Source organism: Hippocampus bargibanti, linkage group LG02, assembly GCF_051943395.1.
Source record: "Hippocampus bargibanti isolate YZ-2025 linkage group LG02, ASM5194339v1, whole genome shotgun sequence".
Lineage (NCBI taxonomy): Eukaryota > Metazoa > Chordata > Actinopteri > Syngnathiformes > Syngnathidae > Hippocampus > Hippocampus bargibanti.
In genome coordinates, this window is record NC_142735.1 from 29,917,296 (window position 1) to 29,937,617 (window position 20,322).

The 20,322-nt window shown below is 43.4% G+C and overlaps 1 protein-coding gene across 3 annotated transcripts in view; it reads right to left on the reverse strand.

Moving 5' to 3' along the window:
• arap2 (ArfGAP with RhoGAP domain, ankyrin repeat and PH domain 2) overlaps nt 1–20,322 on the reverse strand; it is a 96,636-nt gene that overhangs the window by 20,952 nt on the left and 55,362 nt on the right. For all 3 annotated transcript variants that reach the window (XM_088990829.1, XM_088990828.1, XM_088990830.1), the window contains 4 exons: nt 18,471–18,645; nt 14,553–14,678; nt 4,297–4,441; nt 108–210 (listed from right to left, as the gene is read on the reverse strand). In XM_088990829.1, coding sequence (XP_088846955.1) covers nt 108–210; nt 4,297–4,441; nt 14,553–14,678; nt 18,471–18,645 — 549 coding nt within the window. The remainder of the gene's footprint in view (nt 1–107; nt 211–4,296; nt 4,442–14,552; nt 14,679–18,470; nt 18,646–20,322) is intronic.

Sequence of the window (20,322 nt, forward strand, 5' to 3'; positions counted from 1 at the left end):
CACATTTGTGTAGGAGGTGAATACGCCAGAGTGCCGTGAAGAAAGAGATGAAAATAAGCTAGCGCTTGCCGATGGAAGAGAAAAGAAAAAAAAGGGGGAGCGCTGACCTTAGTCAGCGCCTGGATCCAATCTCGCCGTGTTTCTTGCGTCTCAGCGCCGATGACGAGGGTCCTCGCCGGTCGGAAGTACACCTCCACAGTGAACACGGCCCTGTCAGAGAAAGCGAGAAAATTTGTCCAATGCTAATGCGTGGCTATTTGCAATTGAAATGCATTACGGAGGCGTGCTCAGACACGCGTGTTAACCCAGCCCGGTTTACTGCCGGGCTGATGGCGAGTCCTGTTTCCGTAACCACAACAACCGGGGCAAATCAATGTCGCAGCGAGCATTGTCGGCGGATATCTCAAAGAAGCGGACAATACACACACATGTATAAATTCTTTATCCTCTGTCAAACATGATAACCACATCTTACTGAGTAACTTGGTCGTGAATCTCTTTCCTCTAGTCCAGGTGGCGGAAACCTACGGCTCGCGAGCCATATATGGCTCTTTTGATGATTGCATCTGGCTCGCCGATAAAACTAAACACATATTCTCACTTTTTAGCTGTTCATTTCCTGTTTGGGCGGCAGTTGGCGGAAAGCGCGATTTTGATTGGATGATACTGACCTGTGGCCGTTGATGTCGAAACAGGTAAACGCCCCCTTTTAAATAACCCTGACGAGTAAAAAAAAATGGAGGATTTGCCTTTGTGGTGAGAAAAAGTTCTGCCGTGAATATACTTCTGTGAGAGACAGCAGAAAGCAAGCGTGCAAGCTAATGAGCAGCTGTGTCGGCTAGCTAGCAGTAGCTTCCCCAATGAATGCCAAACTATTCATATTAATGATGAGTATTATCACAAAGTTACTTTAGATAATATATTCTCACATTTTGTTGAAATCACGTGCGTGTGTGGCTCTCACTGAAAAACATTTCTAAATATTTTACTTTTATGGCTCTTAGTCAAAAAGGTTCCCGACCCCTGCTCTTGTGGCAGAGGTGTCAAAGTCAAGGCTTGGGGGCCAAAATTGACCTACTACATTTTATTCGGCCCACAATAGCAAATCAAGTATGTTAATTGACATGTACTTGCTCAAGTCCCAACCAAAATTTCCAATTTCGAGAGGAAACCGGAACGACAGGGTGACCCAAAAAAATGCGTACCCATGAAAGTTTCCATTTGATGAAAACTATTTATTTCAAATTACAACCACACGTTATTCAGTTTATGGGAGACCTTTCACCAGCGTTTCAGCTATTTCTGTCAATGTTTAGTCATTTCTTTCGGGTGGGTGACCCAAAAAGATGCGTCCTACTGAGTCCCTTACTGCAGCAACATTTTCTCCCGAAAGAGGAGTGTGATTGACAACTTTTGTCAGATGAGTACAGGTTTGCTTGCAACGAAATGGTGGACATTTGGAACATATTTTAGGAAAGCCATAAATTGACTAAAATTGACAGAAATAGCTGATACTCTGGTGAATGGTCTTCCATACACTGAATAATGTGTGGTTGTAATTTGAAATAAATAGCTTTTTCATTAAAGCCACAATTGAAATTTTCATGGGTACGCATCTTTTATGGTCACCCTGCAAACAATGACTTTGAAACCCTTGCTCTAGAAACACATGGAGAGGAGCAATTACTTGAAGATGATTTATTTAACATGGTGGAGACCTGTTTTGACCACACAATTTTTTCCTCTTACAACTATCTGCGCTTATATGAATATTTGTTGCGCTTATATGAATATTTGTACTCCTCCATAAGTGCAAGTACTTGAGTCGCCGTTGAGGAGATTCAGTAGTTCTTCATTTCTTGCATGCCTGCTCCATTTCCGGGAGAAAGACGCCAAAACTTTGGTCCCCGAGCAACTTTTTAACTGAGCGGCAGTTGAGAAAAAAAGTAGTGTGAAAAGTAGTGTGTGTCACACTTCGCCAAAGTAAACAGGAAATACGGCACTTATAAAGCCCTGATAGGACAGCGTAAAAGTGAATCAAGCGGTAGCGAGAGATATGCTAATGCCACAAGCGTCGCGTGGAGGAAAAATGCTACACAAGCCTGTATTTACTTAGGGCGGGAGAAGGGGGGAGGGTAATGTACAATTTACATAGGCAGTCAATTCTGCTGCAGTCCAATAAATGAGATGAAATGCTACCAAGTGCCAAAGCCAATGAGTCAATTCCATTGGGGTGAATGTACAACAAGTCTGAGAAGAAGGTTGGACAAATCCCCCCGCTTTATATACCATTCCTTTATACCAGGGGTGTCAAAGTCATTTTTTACCGCGGGTTACATTGCAGTTATGGTTTCCTCTCAAGGGATGCTATGAATTTGGGGAAGCCATTAGAATGTTTAATGCCCTCCACATATTACATATAGAGCGCACAACAAATTAACGTAAATTCTGGACTATAAGCTGCTACTTTTTTCCCCAAACTTTCAGCCCAGCGGCTTATTCAGTGATGGGGCCCATTTATGTAATTTTTCTAACGGGGCTCCAGTAGAAAAGATAAGATTAAAGGACTACCGACACATTTTTTTTGTTTCCTAACAGACGTCAGAAAAACGTTTAATAGCATCTAAAATACTCAAAACACGCAGGCTGATTTTTTTTAGTCAAATGCAAAACCCCAATAAAAATGACATAAAGTGTCCCAAAACTGCCACAAAATGAACTCGAAACTGGGCAGATTCTACCCCCTTGTTCGTGACGTCACTATTGGTCCCACAATGCCCTGCTCCAGAATAAAAACAATGGTTCAGATTCGGAGAAGATGCTTTCTTGTTACTCATCCAGTTCTGAATATGATTCAAATAGTTCTGAAGAGGAAAGCATAAATGTTTGCAATCGATTAAAGAAGTCCTTCCGTATTAATTTGAGCCGTCTGGACTCCAATGTAGCGCCCAGAAAATGCACAAGATGGTGCACAAGCTCCGTTGGAAATGGGCTGATTTGTCTGCTGGGAATTTGTGTAAATTTACACCTTCTTGATGCGTGTTACCGATTCACCATTGTGTTATTTATGTAGTTATCCTTCTAATTTTGCGATCAACACAGTGTTTTCAGACGAAAAAAAGTACCCAAAATGCATTGTATGTCGCTTTCTCGGTCATGGGCGTTCCCTCCGTGATGTCACTAGGGCATCGTCATCAACATGAAAACAAGACCATGAATATTCAGCGCGAGTCTGAAAAGGTCAAATATAGCGATATGCTGTGGAATATTTGTAAAATGCGCTCAGTAGAAGTCATTTGAAGTGATTTTACAAATTATGGACGCAACTTGTCCGGAGGTGTCGGTCGTCCTTTCAGACCGGTGGAATATATGCGTTGAGGAAGACTGCATATGACGCAGCTTTCAAGCTAAAAGCAATCGAGCTGTCCGATAAAGAAGGAAACAGAGCTGCTGCACGTAAACTTGTCATAAACGAATCGATGGTGAGACGCTGGAAACGGCAGTGGGAGAACTGGAGCAATGTAAAAAGACGATTTGTCTCAGAATAAGAGTGGCAGCGGGGAGTGTGTGAAGACGTTTATATGACACTGCTTCATTCCGCCACTAAGGACAAAGACTTTGATGGCTTCAGTTCAAAGGAAGAAGATGGTTGACCGTGATTTTTACCAGTATGTTTTTTTTTTTTTACCAGAACTGTTATATATATTGTGCTAGCATGTTGTTACCATGTTGCTACCGTTTTACTGCCGCGTCACAGCCGCCGTTTGGGAAGAAAGTTATTATTATTGTTAAGTTATATTATTAAAACTTTGAAACGTCTCTCTGTGTACTGTCTTTCTTTCTTTACATGTTGTAATGTGGTGACATGAGGCTTATATACAGGTGCGGCTTGTGTATGTACAAAATCAAGGTTTTTTTTATGTAGTTATAATCAGGTGCGCTCTGTAGTCCGGAAATTACGGCAATGAATAACTAATTTTGAAATCTGAAGTCAAGAATAATAACTGTTATTGTGGTTTACATCCAAAAATATGACATTTTGGCACCATGGAATTTCGCAAGTTTGATTTGCTTTTGCGGGCCGAAATAAATGAGGTGGCGGGCCGGATTTGGCCCGCGGGCCTTGACTTTGGAAACTGTGCTTTATACAAATCAATTTGGTCTAAATTCATATCTTCATTTTGCATTTTTTCCCACATTGTTTTGATATCATCCAGCAGTGGTTGAAATTATGGCAGGTACAAAAGTGCCATGTGTTAAAATTATACAGCCGCTGTTGGATGGGCGCACCCGTACCCTGCGACGGTGACGGTCTCGGTGTTGCTGACTGCCAGGCTCACCACGTCGGCCACGGCCAACCTGCCGAGCGCCGTGGAGCTGCGGGCGCTCTCGTAGTATGTCAGAAAGCCACCCTCCAGCGTGCACCAGCGACGCACCGTGTCTGCAAAAAAAATGATTTTTTTTTTTAATGGAGCTGTGTTATGATCACAATGACATTCTTGTCGAATAGGCCTTTGGAAGTTTTGGTTTGCTGCGCTTTACTTTTCACATAAAATAAAACTGTCTTTTCACCTTCGCCCCTCCAGAAAAAAAGCCAGCTGAATGGATGCCACTTGCTTCCACCGCTGCGCCATATCAAAAGCGTATTGTCTTTTCCGGCCGCCTGACTGGGCGAATTACACATCCAATGAGAATCAAGTTCACACAAACGTAGCTAATTTTGGATTTTCAAAGTTACCGTGCCATCTGTTTCTTTCGCTCTTTGTTGTATCCGCAAACAAACGCGCTTGCGTTGAGAAAAACAAACCCGGCGCGTCGCCTGCCGCCCGCCCCAAACTTTCTTTCCAAGGTATTTGGCTCATGAATATGCTAATGAGCCTCCTGCCGACTGCGCCCGGCGCTCGTGAAGGAGCGGATGGCGTCCCAATGAAAGTGGCGTTTTCAAGGACGCCATTCGCCCTTTGCCCCGCGCCTCGACGTCGCTCCGTTTCCGCCGTTGCCTGTCAAAATGGGACAGACTTGAAAAGCGCAACACCGCTATTCTCTGCGGGGCTTTAAAATAAGGGAAAAAGGTTTTCTTTGACAAAAAAAAAAAACGCAGCCGAAAAGATATTGTCATCTCGGGGCACCAAGCGCCAACAAGGAGAGCAAAATTTTGCCATTGAAATACAATTAGAATCTCCGAAAATTGAAAATTGATCGAGGCAATTGATCTGATGTAATTGTGTAATTTCAATCAGAAATTTTATTTACAAATATTTTTAGGGCCAGTTTCTTAAAAAAAAAATAACAACAACTATATATATATATATATATATATATATATATATATATATATATATATATATATATATATATATATATATATATATATATATATATTATATTATGGTGTATAATGTATTGCATATTTTTTTTGTATTTAAGCAGATTCCATTATAGGACAGAATAAAATTCAGATCTATATACAGTGAGACCTTAACTTACAAACACCTTATCTTACAAACTTTTCGTCTTACAAACGTCAAATTTATGAAAATTAAACCTTATAATAAGCACTATTTTCATAATACACACCCACCATGGCTGGCGGAGTGATCTTCGCCGGAAGCACACGACCGAACAGCACCAGAGGTTAAGTTACCAAAAGTCTTTATGAAAGGTGACTCTCCTTCCATAAGCCATCAACGACCATAAAAAAAGGTAAATAAAACTTTATTTTACAGCACAGTTTATTTCTTTAATTACAGTCCTCATGCAATGCGCCTCTCTTTCCAAACAGCAATTCCCTTTGACCTTTGACCTCCAACGCCATTCCATCAAGCCATAAATGACCATCACAAATGTAAATAAAGTGACTTTATGATACAATTCAGTGTATTTCTTTCATTGCAATGCAATAGCACATTTATTATACATAGAAAAACATGTTGTGTGTAGTTTTTTTAGGCTTATTTAGTTGAAAAGTATATTTTATGGAAACCCGGGAACGGATTATTCCCATTTTAATTGTTTCCTATGGGAATTTTTTTTGGAGTTACACACTTTTCGCCTTACACACTCTGTCTGGGAACCAATTAAGTTCGTAAATTGAGGTCTCACTGTATATATCTTCTTCTTTTCCTTTCGGCTTTTCCCCTCAGGGGTCGCCACAGCGAATCAATGTCCTCCATCTATCCCGGTTTTGTGCATCCTCTTCTCTCACACCAGCTACCTTCATGTCCTCTTTGACCACATCCATACACCTCCTCTTCGGTCTTCCTCTCGGTCTCCTGCCTGGCAGTTCAAGGCTCAGCATCCTTCTCCCAATATAGTCACTGTCTCTCCTCTGGACATGTCCAAACCATCTCAGTCTGGCCTCTCTGACTTTCTCTCCAAAGCCTCTAATATGAGTTGTCCCTCTAATGTACTCATTCCTGGTCACTCCCAAAGAAAACCTCAACATCTTCAGCTCTGCTACCTCCAGCTCTGCTTCCTGTCTTTTCTTCAGTGGCACTGTCTCCAGTCCAAACAACATGGCTGCTCTCACCACGGTTTTATACACTTTTCCTTTCATCCTAGCTGAAACCCTTCTATCACACATCACACCCGACATTTTTCTCCAGCCGCTCCAGCCTGCCTGGCCACGCTTCTTCACCTCTTTTCCACACTCTCCATTGCTCTGGACAGTTGACCCCAAGTACTTAAAATCATCCACCTTCTTTATCTCTTCACCCGGTAGCATTACTCTTGCACTTGGATCCCTCTCATTCACACACATAGATTCCGTCTTGCTGTGACTGATCTTCATTCCTCTCCTTTCCAGGGCATATCTCCACATCTCTAGTTTCTCCGCCACCTGTTCCCTGTTCTCGCTACAGATCACAATGTCATCTGCAAACATCATGGTCCGAGGAGCTGTCCATCACCATAGCAAACAAGAAGGGTCTCAGAGCTGTCCCCTGGTGGAGTCCCACCTCCACCTTGAATTCCTCGGTCACACCAACAGCACATCTCACAACTGTCTACAGTCATGATACATGTCTTGCACCGCTCTGACATACTTTTCCGTCACCCTGTCGTACGCTTTCTCCAGATCTACAAAGACACAATGCAATTCCTTCTAACCTTCTCTGTACTTCTCTATCAGCATTCTTAAAGCAAACACTGCATCTTCCGTACTCTTTTTTGGCATGAAGCCATACTGCTGCTCACAAATGTTCACTCCTGCTCTTAGTCTAGCTTCAACTACTCTTTCCCAGAGTTTCATTGTATGGCTCATCAACTTTATTCCTCTATAATTAGTACAACTCTGCACATCTTCTTTGTTCTTAAAAATGGGCACGAGTCGACTTCGTCTCCATTCTTCAGGCATCTGTTCACCATCTAAGATCTTGTTGAACCCGGTCAGGAACACCACCGCCACCTCTCCAAGACACTTCGATACCTCGATTGGTAAATCATCAGGCCCGAGTGCCTTTCCCCCCTTCATCCTCTTCAGCGCCCTCCTCACTTCATCCTTGCTAATGTTTGCTACGTCTTGGTCCACAACAGTAACGTCTTCTACTCTTTGTTCCTTCTCATTTTCCTTATTCATCAATTCTCCAAAGTACTCTTTCCATCTTGCCATCACACTACTGGCACCTGTTAATACATTGCCATCTCTATCCTTAATCACCCGAACCTGCTGCAAGTCCTTACCATCTTTGTCTCTCTGTCTCGCCAGCCTGTAAAGATCAGTCTCACCTTCCTTGCTGTCCAGCCGAGCATACAAGTCATCATAGGCCTCTCGTTTGGCCTTTGCCACCTTTACCTTAACCGTGCGCTGCATCTCCTTGTACTGCTGTCTACTGTCGTCCGTCCTCTCAGTGTCCCACTTCTTCTTTGCTAACCTCTTTCTCTGTATACACTCCTGCACCTCCCCATTCAACCACCAAGTCTCCTTATCTACCTTTCTCCCACTCGATACATCAAGTTCTTTCCGACCCGTTTCTCTGATTATGTTCGCTGTAGTTTGCCAGTCATCTGGAAGGACCTCTTGCCCACCCAGTGCTTGTCCTACCTCCTTCCTAAATGTCATGCAACACTTCCTTTTTCAACATCCACCATTTTGTCCTCACTTTTGGGTTCTTCATCTTCCTCACTGCCAGCGTCATCCTACACACCACCAACCTATGCTGTCTGGCTACACTCTCACCAACCACTACTTTGCAGTCACTGATTTCCTTTAGATGGCGTCGTTGACACAAAATGTAGTCTACCTGTGTACTTCTACCTCCACTCTTGTAGGTCACCCGATGTTCCTGTCTCTTCTGAAAGAAAGTATTCACAATAGCCATTTCCATTCTCTTAGCAAAGTCAACCACCATCTGTCCTTCGGCGTTCCTCATCTGGAGTCCAAACCTGCCCATCACCTCCTCATCATCTTTGTTTCGTGCGCCAACATGTCCATTGAAGTCTCCACCAATTACAACCCTCTCACTTCTCGGGATGTTCTGTATGACTTCATCAAAGTCCAACCAAAATTCCTCCTTCTCCGCCAGCTCACATCCTACTTGTGGGGCATACCCACAAACAACATTGAACATCACACCTTCAATTTCTAGCTTCAGACTCATCATTCTATCTGATACTCTTTTTACTTCTAAGACATTCCTAACAAACTCCTCTTTTAAGATAACCCCAACTCCATTTATCTTTCTGTCTTCCCCATGATAGAACAACTTAAACCCTGACCATCGATGAGAAGGTTTCTTCAGCCGTCATCTGTACAAATGTGAAGGTTTCGGACGTTTCGCCTCCTATCCAAGAGGCTTCGTCAGCGAACTAAAGTCTGACTGGTCGTATCGGCCCCATTTATATATCCCTAATGCCGAGACATGGTGGCGCCGGACACAGCTATGATAGGTCCCGACTCTCAGGTTGGGGGGGCAGAGGACCCCTCCCTGTGGCCCCACTGATTGTTCCTACATTCCTGACTAACGACCGGCCTATTACCCCCACTCCCACCGGTATCACCTCATCAGCATAACGACCCTCATCAGCATTACGAAAGTTGCCTAACCTGTTTTGCCTAAGCAGGCTATTGTATGAACGATCCAAATTGAACCTCACCCCACCAGACCGGTTTAATGAAGGATTTTGTTGTTTTATAAGAATCGCTTCTTTTACCCCCCTTTCAAACCATCTATGTTCTTTCGCTAAGATTTTAACCTCATTGTCGTCAAATGAGTGGTTGCTAGCTTTTAGGTGCAAATGTACTGCCGATTGAGGTCCACTTATATTATCCCTGCGATGTTGATAAAGTCTTTTTTTGAGAATTTGTTGAGTCTCCCCAATGTACTGCTCTTTACAATTTTCATTCTTACAATGTATGGAATAAACTACATTACTTTGTTTTTCATTTGGTAGCCTATCTTTTGGATGCACTAATTTTTGCCTTAACGTGTTTATCGGTTTGAAATAAGTAGGAATTTTATGTTGCCAAAGGACTCTTTGTAATTTTTCAGAAACTCCTGCAATGTACGGTACTGCTACTCCTCTCCTTTCTGTAAAGACCACACAAAAGAAAATTACAGTCGAGCAGAAGAAGGAGATCATCGAAAAACACGAACAAGGTGTGCTTTTGTGTCACTTAGCATCCCAGTACCAGTACGCTAAGTCGACCATTGCTACGTGTGGCGATGGGTGTTTCTGTGTTGTCTAAGCAACGGTCTCAGGCAATAAAAGTTTCAAAAAACTTCAAAACTTCGAAAAGTTTCAAAACCTTCTTTGGTTTAACAAAAAGCAGCTAACAGCGGACAGCGTGAGTGAGGGTGGTATTGCTGGGAAAGCAGGGCAAGTTCACTCGGATATCATCAAGAGGCAACTACATTAACGACCATCACAAAGGTAAATAAATGACTTTATTATACAGTACAGTTTATTTCTTTAATTACAATACAATAGCACATTTATTATACATAAAATAAGGTGTATTTTATGTAGTTTTAAGGCTTATTTGGGAGAAAATTATGTTTTATGGGGACCTGGGAATGGATTATTCAAAATGTTAATGGTTTCTAATGGGAAATAAATGTTCGGCAGACGAACTTTTCACCTTACACACACTTTCTGGGAACCAATTAAGTTCGTGAGCTGAGGTAGAACTGTACAGGATATGAATTTTTTTTTTTTTTTACATTGCGGACTTGTTTGGAAAATGCATCCGTTTTTTGGGGGGATATGCCCCCAATTTTTTAAAAATGTGACTGAATGCTCAAACTGTGGCCTGCTACTCAATACAAACATTTCAAAATTTATTTTAAATAATGTATTTCAGAGCAATAATCGGGCTACAATTGAGCCTTTTCCCAATCAAAGTCAACCAAGGCCATATCGTCAAATGCTATGAAAAGATGACAGAAGGATGATGAAGTGGTGTGGGGCATATTGAAAGTGATTGGTGAAACCATTGCAGTTGACAATCTGTCACGTTTTGCAAGGTGGTGATGGCGGGTGTGGATCCCAAAAAGCAAGCAGAAGGGAGCAGGAGGTTGTGTTTGACAAATTGTATTAAAATAAAATCAGCAGGAACAAAATGTAAAACATCAAAATAAACTAAACAGAAAAAAATACAAACTATCAAAAGAAAACCAAGTGTAAAAGTACGCCAAGGTTAAACAAACACATGCACAGCATACAATGCATGCGATTGCAGACAAAGCATGCAACAAACAATGAACCGACACCGGATGGTCGTGCCGGGAGTCCTTTTAAGTGTCACTGATTAAAACGACCAGCACCTGCGAGGCTGCAGGCAGGGCTGACGTCGCTACCCGTTGCTCGCCAATCCGAACGTGGCAGTCCGCCACTGATCGGGACGACCAGCACCTGTGCAGGTGCAGGCGGGGCCGACAGCGCCCCCCGTTGGTCGCCAACCAGATCATGACACAATTGTCCATTGGAAAACTGTTGTGCTTCCCTATCGGCAATGTTCTTTCTGTTTACGACTTTGGATTGCAAAGGGAGGAGATCCCGGTCGTGTTGGCCTCTTGTGAAATATGTCTCAAAGACTTTTAACACAATAAAATTGGATTGGATATGCCTTTATTCGTCTCACAGTGGAGAAATTTACATTTCACAGCAGCAAAGTGATGAAAGGAATGAAAGTAGAAAAACAAAATACATGAGCTGCTGGAAAGGCAGCCACTCTCGCGGCGCCGTCTTGAAGTCAAAAGAACAAAAAAAAAACTAAATAACAAATAATATGACAGCATAGAGACAATATGACAAAACAAAGACACAGAGAGACATTCATTCATCCATTGACGAAAAGAGATTGTCTCACATCTCCTGTTCCACATAAATCTGCTTCAATTCCAATCCGCAAGAGTTCCACATACGCATCGGCGCTCTGCGCTGACGCTCCTTCCTTCTTATCGCGGGCTCCTCAAGCCATGTATCCATCCAGCCGCAAGCGGGGCTGTGAAGACGCTGCCCATTACAGGCGCAAAAAGCACAATGGCCCCTGTGGTGTCCAGCGATGGCAGTCAAATGGCTCCGACATTCCTCCCATTCAAAAACAGTACTGGCATATTCATGCTGCCACAAAGGCGCAACCGCTCAGCACAGTCTCCTCCTTGATGAATGTCGTGGTCAAAAATGCTGAAAAACAATCCGTATCTGTTCCACACGACGCACAACAACACAAAGTGACAAAAGAAAACACAAAACAAGACAAAAACAACCAAAAAAAAGCAAGGCTAATGAGAGCACTTGCTGAGGCTGCCTACTTGGGCGCCATCTTGGACTTGTAAAATGGCAAGCTATCTAGCACGCTATCTATTAGCTATATAGCTATCTCGGTGGCTTTCTATCTAGCTAGCTATCTAGCTATCTATGGCAGGATAACAACAAATGTCCGCCGATTGAGATGAACAACAACGTATTTCTAATACTGTACATTATTTCATGCGATAATCAGTCAGAAAGTCAGTTCTAAAACAGTTAGCTGCAGTTGTAAACATTTCTTTTCATTGAAATAGTACTAGGCTGATATTGTATTTTAAAATCTATGTTGAGTCTTATCAGATAACTTAAAGGCTGGCTATATGGCTAACTAGCTACTAGCAGTCACCAAGGCTGGTGGATAGGTAGCTATCTACTTGCTAGCTAATGGGAAGATGGGTAGCTAGCTATTTACTAGCTGGCTATCTACTTGCTGGCTATCTACTAGCAAGATATCTAGTCGCTAGCTAACTAGCGAGTAGATGGCTAGCTAGTTAGCTTTCTATCTATTTGAGTTATTCCGGGTTGAGTGAACGCTAGCACGTATGGCTGCCGCTGCTCACCCACAGAGAAAACCTATCCTGTGACTGTAAAGTGACCTTGAGATTTTTGAAAGACGCTTATAAATGAAATGTATTATTATTATTATTATTGTTATTATTATATAAGTAGAAAAATAGCAATCTTCTTCTACTCCTACTCTTCTCTTCCTCAGCTCTTGTGAATTGCCCAGCAGCGCCACATTGCCTCCCACAGGTCAGTCTTTGTACTACAACAGAGATTGCTGCAGTACATTTGTTGCTATTTGCATGTTGGTGACTTTGTAGGGTCGCCCCCCCTACCATCACGAGCGGCGTCACTTGTCTTTCAAAAATGAAGATGTTAAAAAAACCGCTCTGTGTCAACTATCCCATGTTAGATTGGCACCGAAAATGGCTTTCATTCCAGCTGTTTATCTCGGGATGCCAACAGCATGGCAACGGGAACAATAGCACCTGATTTGCAATCAAGCAGCTGTTCTCACTTCCGCACAGCAAAGACCTCCACGCCGATCGGCTCTCCACGGGGGGCCTCCCTCCCCCCTGCTCGACTCACCCACCAGAGATGAAATCTCCATTTTGCTCTCCTCGGAAGCAGGCCAATTAGCCCAAGGGAGAAGCAAGGAGACTCTGTTGGAATTTCAACACCTAATTTGGGCCAATTTCTCACCTTCTGGCGGTCAATAAATGCTTAAGTGTGCAAAATGAGCCATCTGATGAGACTTCTCAAACACAGTCAATGCGGCCGTTGCACCCAGCCGATGTTCATCAACATTGAAAAAGTTTGCCGTCCAAAACGAAGTGGAAGGTCCATCTCTAGTTTATAGGAACAACATCTTCCACATTTCTCCCCCTTAACCAGGCGAGCCCACCGAGGGGTTCACCTTTCATCCGGTGAAGGCAGCATCCAAGACGGCTCCCTGTCCCAATTAGAAGGCAGCCTCAGGGACTCTCCAGCTGTTTGCAACGTTGGGACCACAGCGGAGTGGGAGCTGCAGCAACCGAACTTGGATACACGCATTGAAAATTCTGAAACCATCTTTGAAAGGAAAAAGTCACATATTCGGAAGCAATCAGATTTTTATGGAAATGGCAATCGTCAACAATCGGACGGGTTTTAGTTCAGTTTGTTTTTTTTAACACATTTAAACATCTGACAAAGATGAAGAGGAACTACAAGAAACCACATTCCCCACAGCTACCCCTCACACTATCCAACTGCCTCGTATCAATCGTCATGTTTGACTTTCAAGTTCGAGGGACTCAGAATCTCAGAGGGCATGAAGTGGGAGGGCGACATCAACTCCATCCTGAAAGAGACCTCGCAGAAGATGTACTTTCGAAGGCTGCTGAGGAAGCACGGCCTGCCGCTGGAGCCGCAGAGACAGTTTGACGCAGCAGTCATCCAATAAGTATTGTGTTCGCCCATCGCAGTCCGGTTTGGGGCCGCCACATACAAGGACAAAATCCAACTACAGTGAGAAGTTGGGACTGTGGAGAAAATGATTGACACTGCCCTACCCACTCTCAAGGACTTGCGGTGTGAACCAGGACAAGGGCACCGAAAGTCCTACCGAACCCGCTACACCCTGCCCATCACCTCTTCCAGCTACTCCCGTCTGATAGGCTCTATCAAACTGTGCGCACCAAAACTAGCTGACATTCCAACAGCTTCTTCCTTCTTGCCGTGAACTCCCGAAACAGTAGCTCAAATCTCTTGTGAGTCTTTGCAACAGTTGCACATCCCTGGAAGACAGCATTACCACATTGATCGTTGGAGCTTCAGTTTTTTTGATTCGATGAACCATTGTGGTTGGTCAATACTTCACAACCCAATACACCTTGAAGCGCTCAAGGACTTTCGTAATAGTTTTTCGAGACTCACAGCTTGGTTTATCGTACGTGATTGTTGTTCCAATACTAGACTCTGAATGCTGTGACATTACGATGTCAATTTGAATTGTTCAGCCCGACCGGAATGTCAGAGGCGGGGCTCTCCGTAATACATTTGAGTTACCACAGATGGCCGTTCCTGAGCATTGTTGGAGTCCCCAGAGAACATTCATCGATTGTTGTGACCCGAGTGTTTGGTGTAGGGATTAAACTGATGCAGGGTTGGCAGCTGACAGGCGGACAATGATTGATCGATGAGTGCTTAACTGGAGTGGACCCCTGACTAACGCACGGCGCACTTCATTGGGGCCTGGCCCAGGGATTGATGGGACTTGTCGGGCCGCCCCGACGACACGGCACGTGGCCACTCACCGTCTCCTCTGCGACGATCCGCAGGCGTCCTAATGTGGCCCGCCGAGATGTACAGGAAGCCATCCATGAAGGGGGACGCCCCGGACAAGGACGTGTTGTCTGACTGCCGGTCAAGTCTTGGGAAATCTGTTGGATGGGTGATTTATTCACGAGTCGTGAGGTCATTTACATTGACATGCATACACACAGGACTAAACAAAAAATCCAGAAAATGGAGAGATGAGGGTTTGTCAATATGCTCCCTGTAACAGACTGGCCTCACAACTGCTGATGATTCGCTTGCGTTTGATCATTGTCACAATTTGCAAGGTGATGGTGGACCCCAAAAAATGCAGCAAAAAAAGTAATCAAAACAAAAGGGTCCAAAGTAACAAAAAAAAACAACATTTGATGCTGTAAAATATAATTTTCTCCACTGCGAGACTAATAAAGGAAAATCCAAATCCAAAATGACTAAAACATGACTGAAAACAGCAAACCAGACAAGATGAAACTAATAATAATAATAATCCATTTCATTTCCAAGCACCTTTCAACACTCTCAAGGTCACTTTACAGTCACAGGATACGTTTTTTTTGCGGGTGAGCAGCGGTAGCCAGCGTTCACTCAACCCCTAATAACTCGAATAGATAGAAAGCTAGCTAGCCAATCGATAACCAACAGATACCTAGTTAGAAAGCCAGCCAGCTAGATCATGAATAGTTAGCTAGCCAGCCAGAGCTAATAAATAGTAAATAGCTAGCAAATGATACGACTACTACTAATAAAAATAATCAATTTCACTTCTAAGCGCCTTTCAAAACTCTCAAGGTCACATTACAGTAACAGGACAAGTTTTTCTGCGGGTGAGCAGCGGCAGCCACACGCGCCAGCGTTCACTCAACCCGGAAGTAACTCAAATAAATAGAAAGCTAGGTAGCTATCCAATCGATAGATAACCAGCCAGCTAGATAGTGAATAGATAGCTAGCCAGCCGGATAGCTAATAGATAGCAAATAGATAGCAAATAGATAGCCAGCTAGGTAGCTCGCTAGACAGTTAGCTAGGTAGGTAACCTGACAGCATGAAACAAACAATGACACGACATAGAATGCTTGTATCGGGAGTATTTTTAACTGCCACTGATTAAAACGAACAACAGCTGTGCAGCTAGGCAGGGCTCTACATTGCCACCTGGTGGTCACAAACCGAAATGTGCAAATCATGAATTCATGGCAAAATGTGCCTGGAAAAAAAACGATGAAGTTGCAATCTAAAAAAATTAAGGAGGGAAAGGCGTTACATTTACATCATTTGTCAAAAAAACATTTGGCCCCATTTATCAAATCCATGGAGATTGTATCACATGTAATGATGGTTGTGTCATAAATCCAAGTAGTCCATCCTAAACATTCATGTTGAGGGAATGTAAATAAGCCAATGTATGCGCTGTAACTAGCTGCTTTGTGTGAGTCTAGCAAACAGCCCCTGTGGGGCGCGAAGGCTGGCCTCACTTACGTTGGGACTCTGATGCGTGTGTAAGGGGGGGTCGACAGAAGATTCTGGCCTGCGCTGATTGGCCGCGTCCCCAGTGGTGGGAGGGTGACATGATGGAGTGCTCAATTAGCCATCTGGTCGCCAGTGGCAACCGCCGCTAAGCCCGCGAGCGGCGGACAGCGGGGCAATGAAAACGCCGCGCAAGAATCGGGGGCACACGTAATAAATGCCGCTATAATTGGATACATATGTACGGGAGGCTGAGTTCTAATGATAACTTGCAAGGCGACATGGGGGGGAGACTCCCGGACAAAAGCGATTCCAATAAAACCATCCAGACATACTGTATATAATAAATGAAAAAGGGTGGCGCACATGATGGCTCGAAACCTAGTATTGTTAAAATGGAAGCTTGAGTTTCCAATATGATGCATATTTAATGTCTCCGGAGAACCTCATAACGGTGACGGTAGCATTGTAGTTGGCTGCAAATCTTAATAAATAAATAAACAAAAAAATAAATGCATGCGTATGCCCGAGTCCGGTCTCGGAGGACCCCAATACAGCCTGTTTTTGATGTCTCCTTCCGCCAACACAACTGATTCAAGTTATCAGCTGATCAGCAAGCTCCTGCACTAAATAGGGGGGGGGGGGGGGGGTTAATCCAAAATAAAATGGACTGGCGCTCTCATGGCCTAGACTTAAAAGCCGGTCAATTTTTGCACATGTCCTTATTTCACCCCCGTTAACGGAGGACCGCTCATTCATCAGGTCATCCGACACCGACTGACAAGTCCAAAGGCGGATTTTTTTTCCTTCGCACACCCCCAGAAAGATGTCATCTTCATAATGAGAAATGTTTCGGTTTTCAACCAAATCAGTTTTCCAACAGGTTTCTGGAACGGATTATAAGCGAAAACCCAGGTTTGACTATTATGAGTATGAAAGAATGAATATACGATGATACCTCAGCTGACGAACACTTGAGCTCACGAACTTTTCGCCTTACGAACATTAAATACGTGAGAATATAATCTTGGCATAAAAACTAGTTTTCGGCGGATGAACCAAACCACACAGCGCCACGGTGGCTGGCGGACTAGTTTTCCACACCCCATTTGAGTGCAGACATGGTTTGCTATCGAGTGGAGTACTTTTCCTATTATGGAACCGGAAAAGACCCCACCACGGGCTAGTGTTAAGCCGAAGTGGACAGAAAAGAAAATGACGGTTAAGTAGAAGAAGGAGATCATCGAAAAACACGAACGAGGTGTGTGTGACTTAGCGTCGCAGTACCAGTACGCTAAGTCGATCATTGCTACGTGTGGCTAAGGGTCTTTCTGTATTGTCTCAGCAATGGTCTCAGTCTATAGAAGAGGTTGAAAAACTTCAGTTGATTTGGATTAACGAAAAGCAGCTAGCAGGGGACATTGTGAGCGAGGGTATTATCCCCGAGAAAGCATGGCAACTTCACTCGGATATCATCAAGAGGCAACTACATCAACGACCATCACAAAGGTAAATAAAACGACTTTATTATACATTGCAGTTTATTTCTTTAATTACAATACAATAGCACCATTATTATACATAAAATAATGGATATTTTGTGTCATTTTAAGGCTTATTTAGTAGAAATTTAGGTCTTATGGGGACCTGGGAATGGATTATTCTCATTTTTAATGTTATCTGATGGGAAATAAATGTTTGGCAGACGAACTTTTCGCCTTACACACACTTTCTGGAAATCAATTGAGTTTCTAAGGTGAGGTATCACTACCTTCTTTTCCTTTCGGCTTTTCCCTTCAAGGGGTCTAACTTTCAGTCAACTGGTTTAACTTTACAACTATAAGCTTTCATCACTTTGCTGCTGTGAAATGTAAATTTCTCCACTGTGAGACTAATAAAGGCATATCCAATATCAAATATCCAATAAGGCTTAATTAGCATTATCCATAATGCCAATTTTTCACATTTTTTGGTGACCCAGCATTATCTCCGAAAAATCCCCGAAAATGTGTACATCTCCCCCAGGGTATCCTCGCACATGCTATGAAGAATTCTTGAAGTCCCAAGGAACAGAACAACTGATATTGATGGAACGGGCAGATTGCTGGAGAACATTTGGGGACCAATGTGCAATGATTTGAAACACTGGTGTCAAAGTCAAGGCCCGGGGGCCAAATCTGGTCCGCCACGTCAATTTTTTGGGCCTGTGAAAGCAAATCAAAATTCTATGATGCTTTCTAAAGTCTGAATTTCAAATTTTCCCATGTAATATGTGGAGGGGATGAAACATTCTAATGGCTTCCCCAAATTCATAAAGGCCCCCGAAAGGAAACCGGAACAACACTGTGGCCCATGGCAAAAAAAAAGACTTTGATACCCCTGCTTTCGCCTTGTGTGAAATGATATTCTAGGAAAAAAAAACACATCCATACCCGTGAGCCTGTTCTGATGCAGGAACTCCATCTGCAGCCGTTGGCCGGCGCGCTGGGCCAGGAGGTACGGCGTGGAGCAGGTCGGGTCCCCGGTGGCGCACATCACATCCGCCCCGCTGAACAGCAACTCCATCGTACGCAGCACGTCGGGCAGCACCACAGCGGCGCACAATGCCTGGACGGGCATGAAAACAGACACACCTATGGACTTCTTCCATTCATGCGCCTCCTACCCGAGGGACGCTCGTTTTATACTGCTTCGATAATACCCGTTTAAGATAATACCATTTTAGGGGGGAGGGACACAAATCAAATTCATGGCGCTCTGTGGATTTGTGGGTGCAACATTAATTCACGCATGCAGACTTGTGACTCATAAAAGTGTAACGAAATTATTTCAAGAAAGTCATTTCTTGTACAGTCAGTGGGGGGAAAAAAAACCCTCATAAAATCTCCCGATCACGTGCAGGAAAGTGGTTTTTGCAAAAAATTATCTGAGTGACAAAAAATTGCCATAATAAAATGGGGATGAGTAGACTTTTTCTCCCTAACGCATCTCATTTGAGGAGCAAGATTTAAAGGACAACCGACACCTCCAGACAAGTTGTGTCCATAATTTGTAAAATCACTTCAAATGACTTCTGCTGAAGGCATATTACAAAGATTCCACTGCATATAGCTATATTTTACGTTTTAAGACTTGCGCTGAATATCCAGGAAGTCTTGTTTTCGAGTTGATGCCTGAAGTGACGTCACATTTGGAACGCCTCAAACCGAGAAAGGGACACACGATGCATTTTGGGTACTTTGTTTGGTCGGAAAACATCGTGTTGATCTGTTTTGATGGCGAAATTAGAAGGAAAACACATAAATAACACAATGGTGAGTCGTTGTGTGTTGCACCAAGACTACTATTTGATACTAGTTGACACAAATTCCCAGCAGGCAAATCAGCCCATTTCCAACGGAGCTTGGGTGCCATCTTGTGCATCTTCTGGGACGCTACAATGGAATGCTGACGGCTCGAATTGATACGGGAGGACTTCTTTAATCGATTGCAAACATTTATGCTTTCCTCTTGAGAACTATTTGAATCATATTCATAATCATAACTGGATGAGTAACAAGAAAGCATCTTCTCCAAGTCTGAAGCCAATATTTTTATTCTAGAGCAAAGCAAGACGTCCTGGCGTGACGTCATGAACAAGGGGGCGGGACCTTCTGAAACTCGGCATCTTCGAGGTCATTTTGAAGTAGTTTTTGGACATTTTAAGTCATTTTTATTGGTGTTTTGCATTTGACTAAAAATATCAGCTTGTGTGTTTTGGGTATTTTAGATGCTATAAAACGTTTTTCTGATGTCAGTTAGGAAACAAAAAAAATGGTGTCGGTTGTCTTTTAAAGCACATCTTTGCGCAGGGCTGACTGCCCGACAAAGCATTCGGAAAATGGCGGCACGTAAAAGTTTAGGATGAAGTTCTACTTGCTGAACTTACAAAAGAAGTTAAAATAAGCTCACATTTTAAGACATCGTGCGCCAGTCATTAAATGGCTAATCTTTTCTTTTCTTTGGGGGGGGGGGATAAGGAGCGGGGAATATTGTGACGGCAAGCGGGACAAATGGGCGGCATTAAATATAATGAACTGACTTCAAAGAGCGAGGGCGGAACCGCAGGTGGAATAATGGCAAGAGTGAAACAAACGGACTCGGATTTGCTGAAGTGTCTCCGCTGAGGTGTCTCTGTTTAGAGCACACGTGTCAAAGTCAAGACCCGGGGGCCAAAAGTGACCCGCAACATCATTTTATGGAATCAAACTTGGAAAATTCCATGATGCTTGCTCTAGTGCAAAC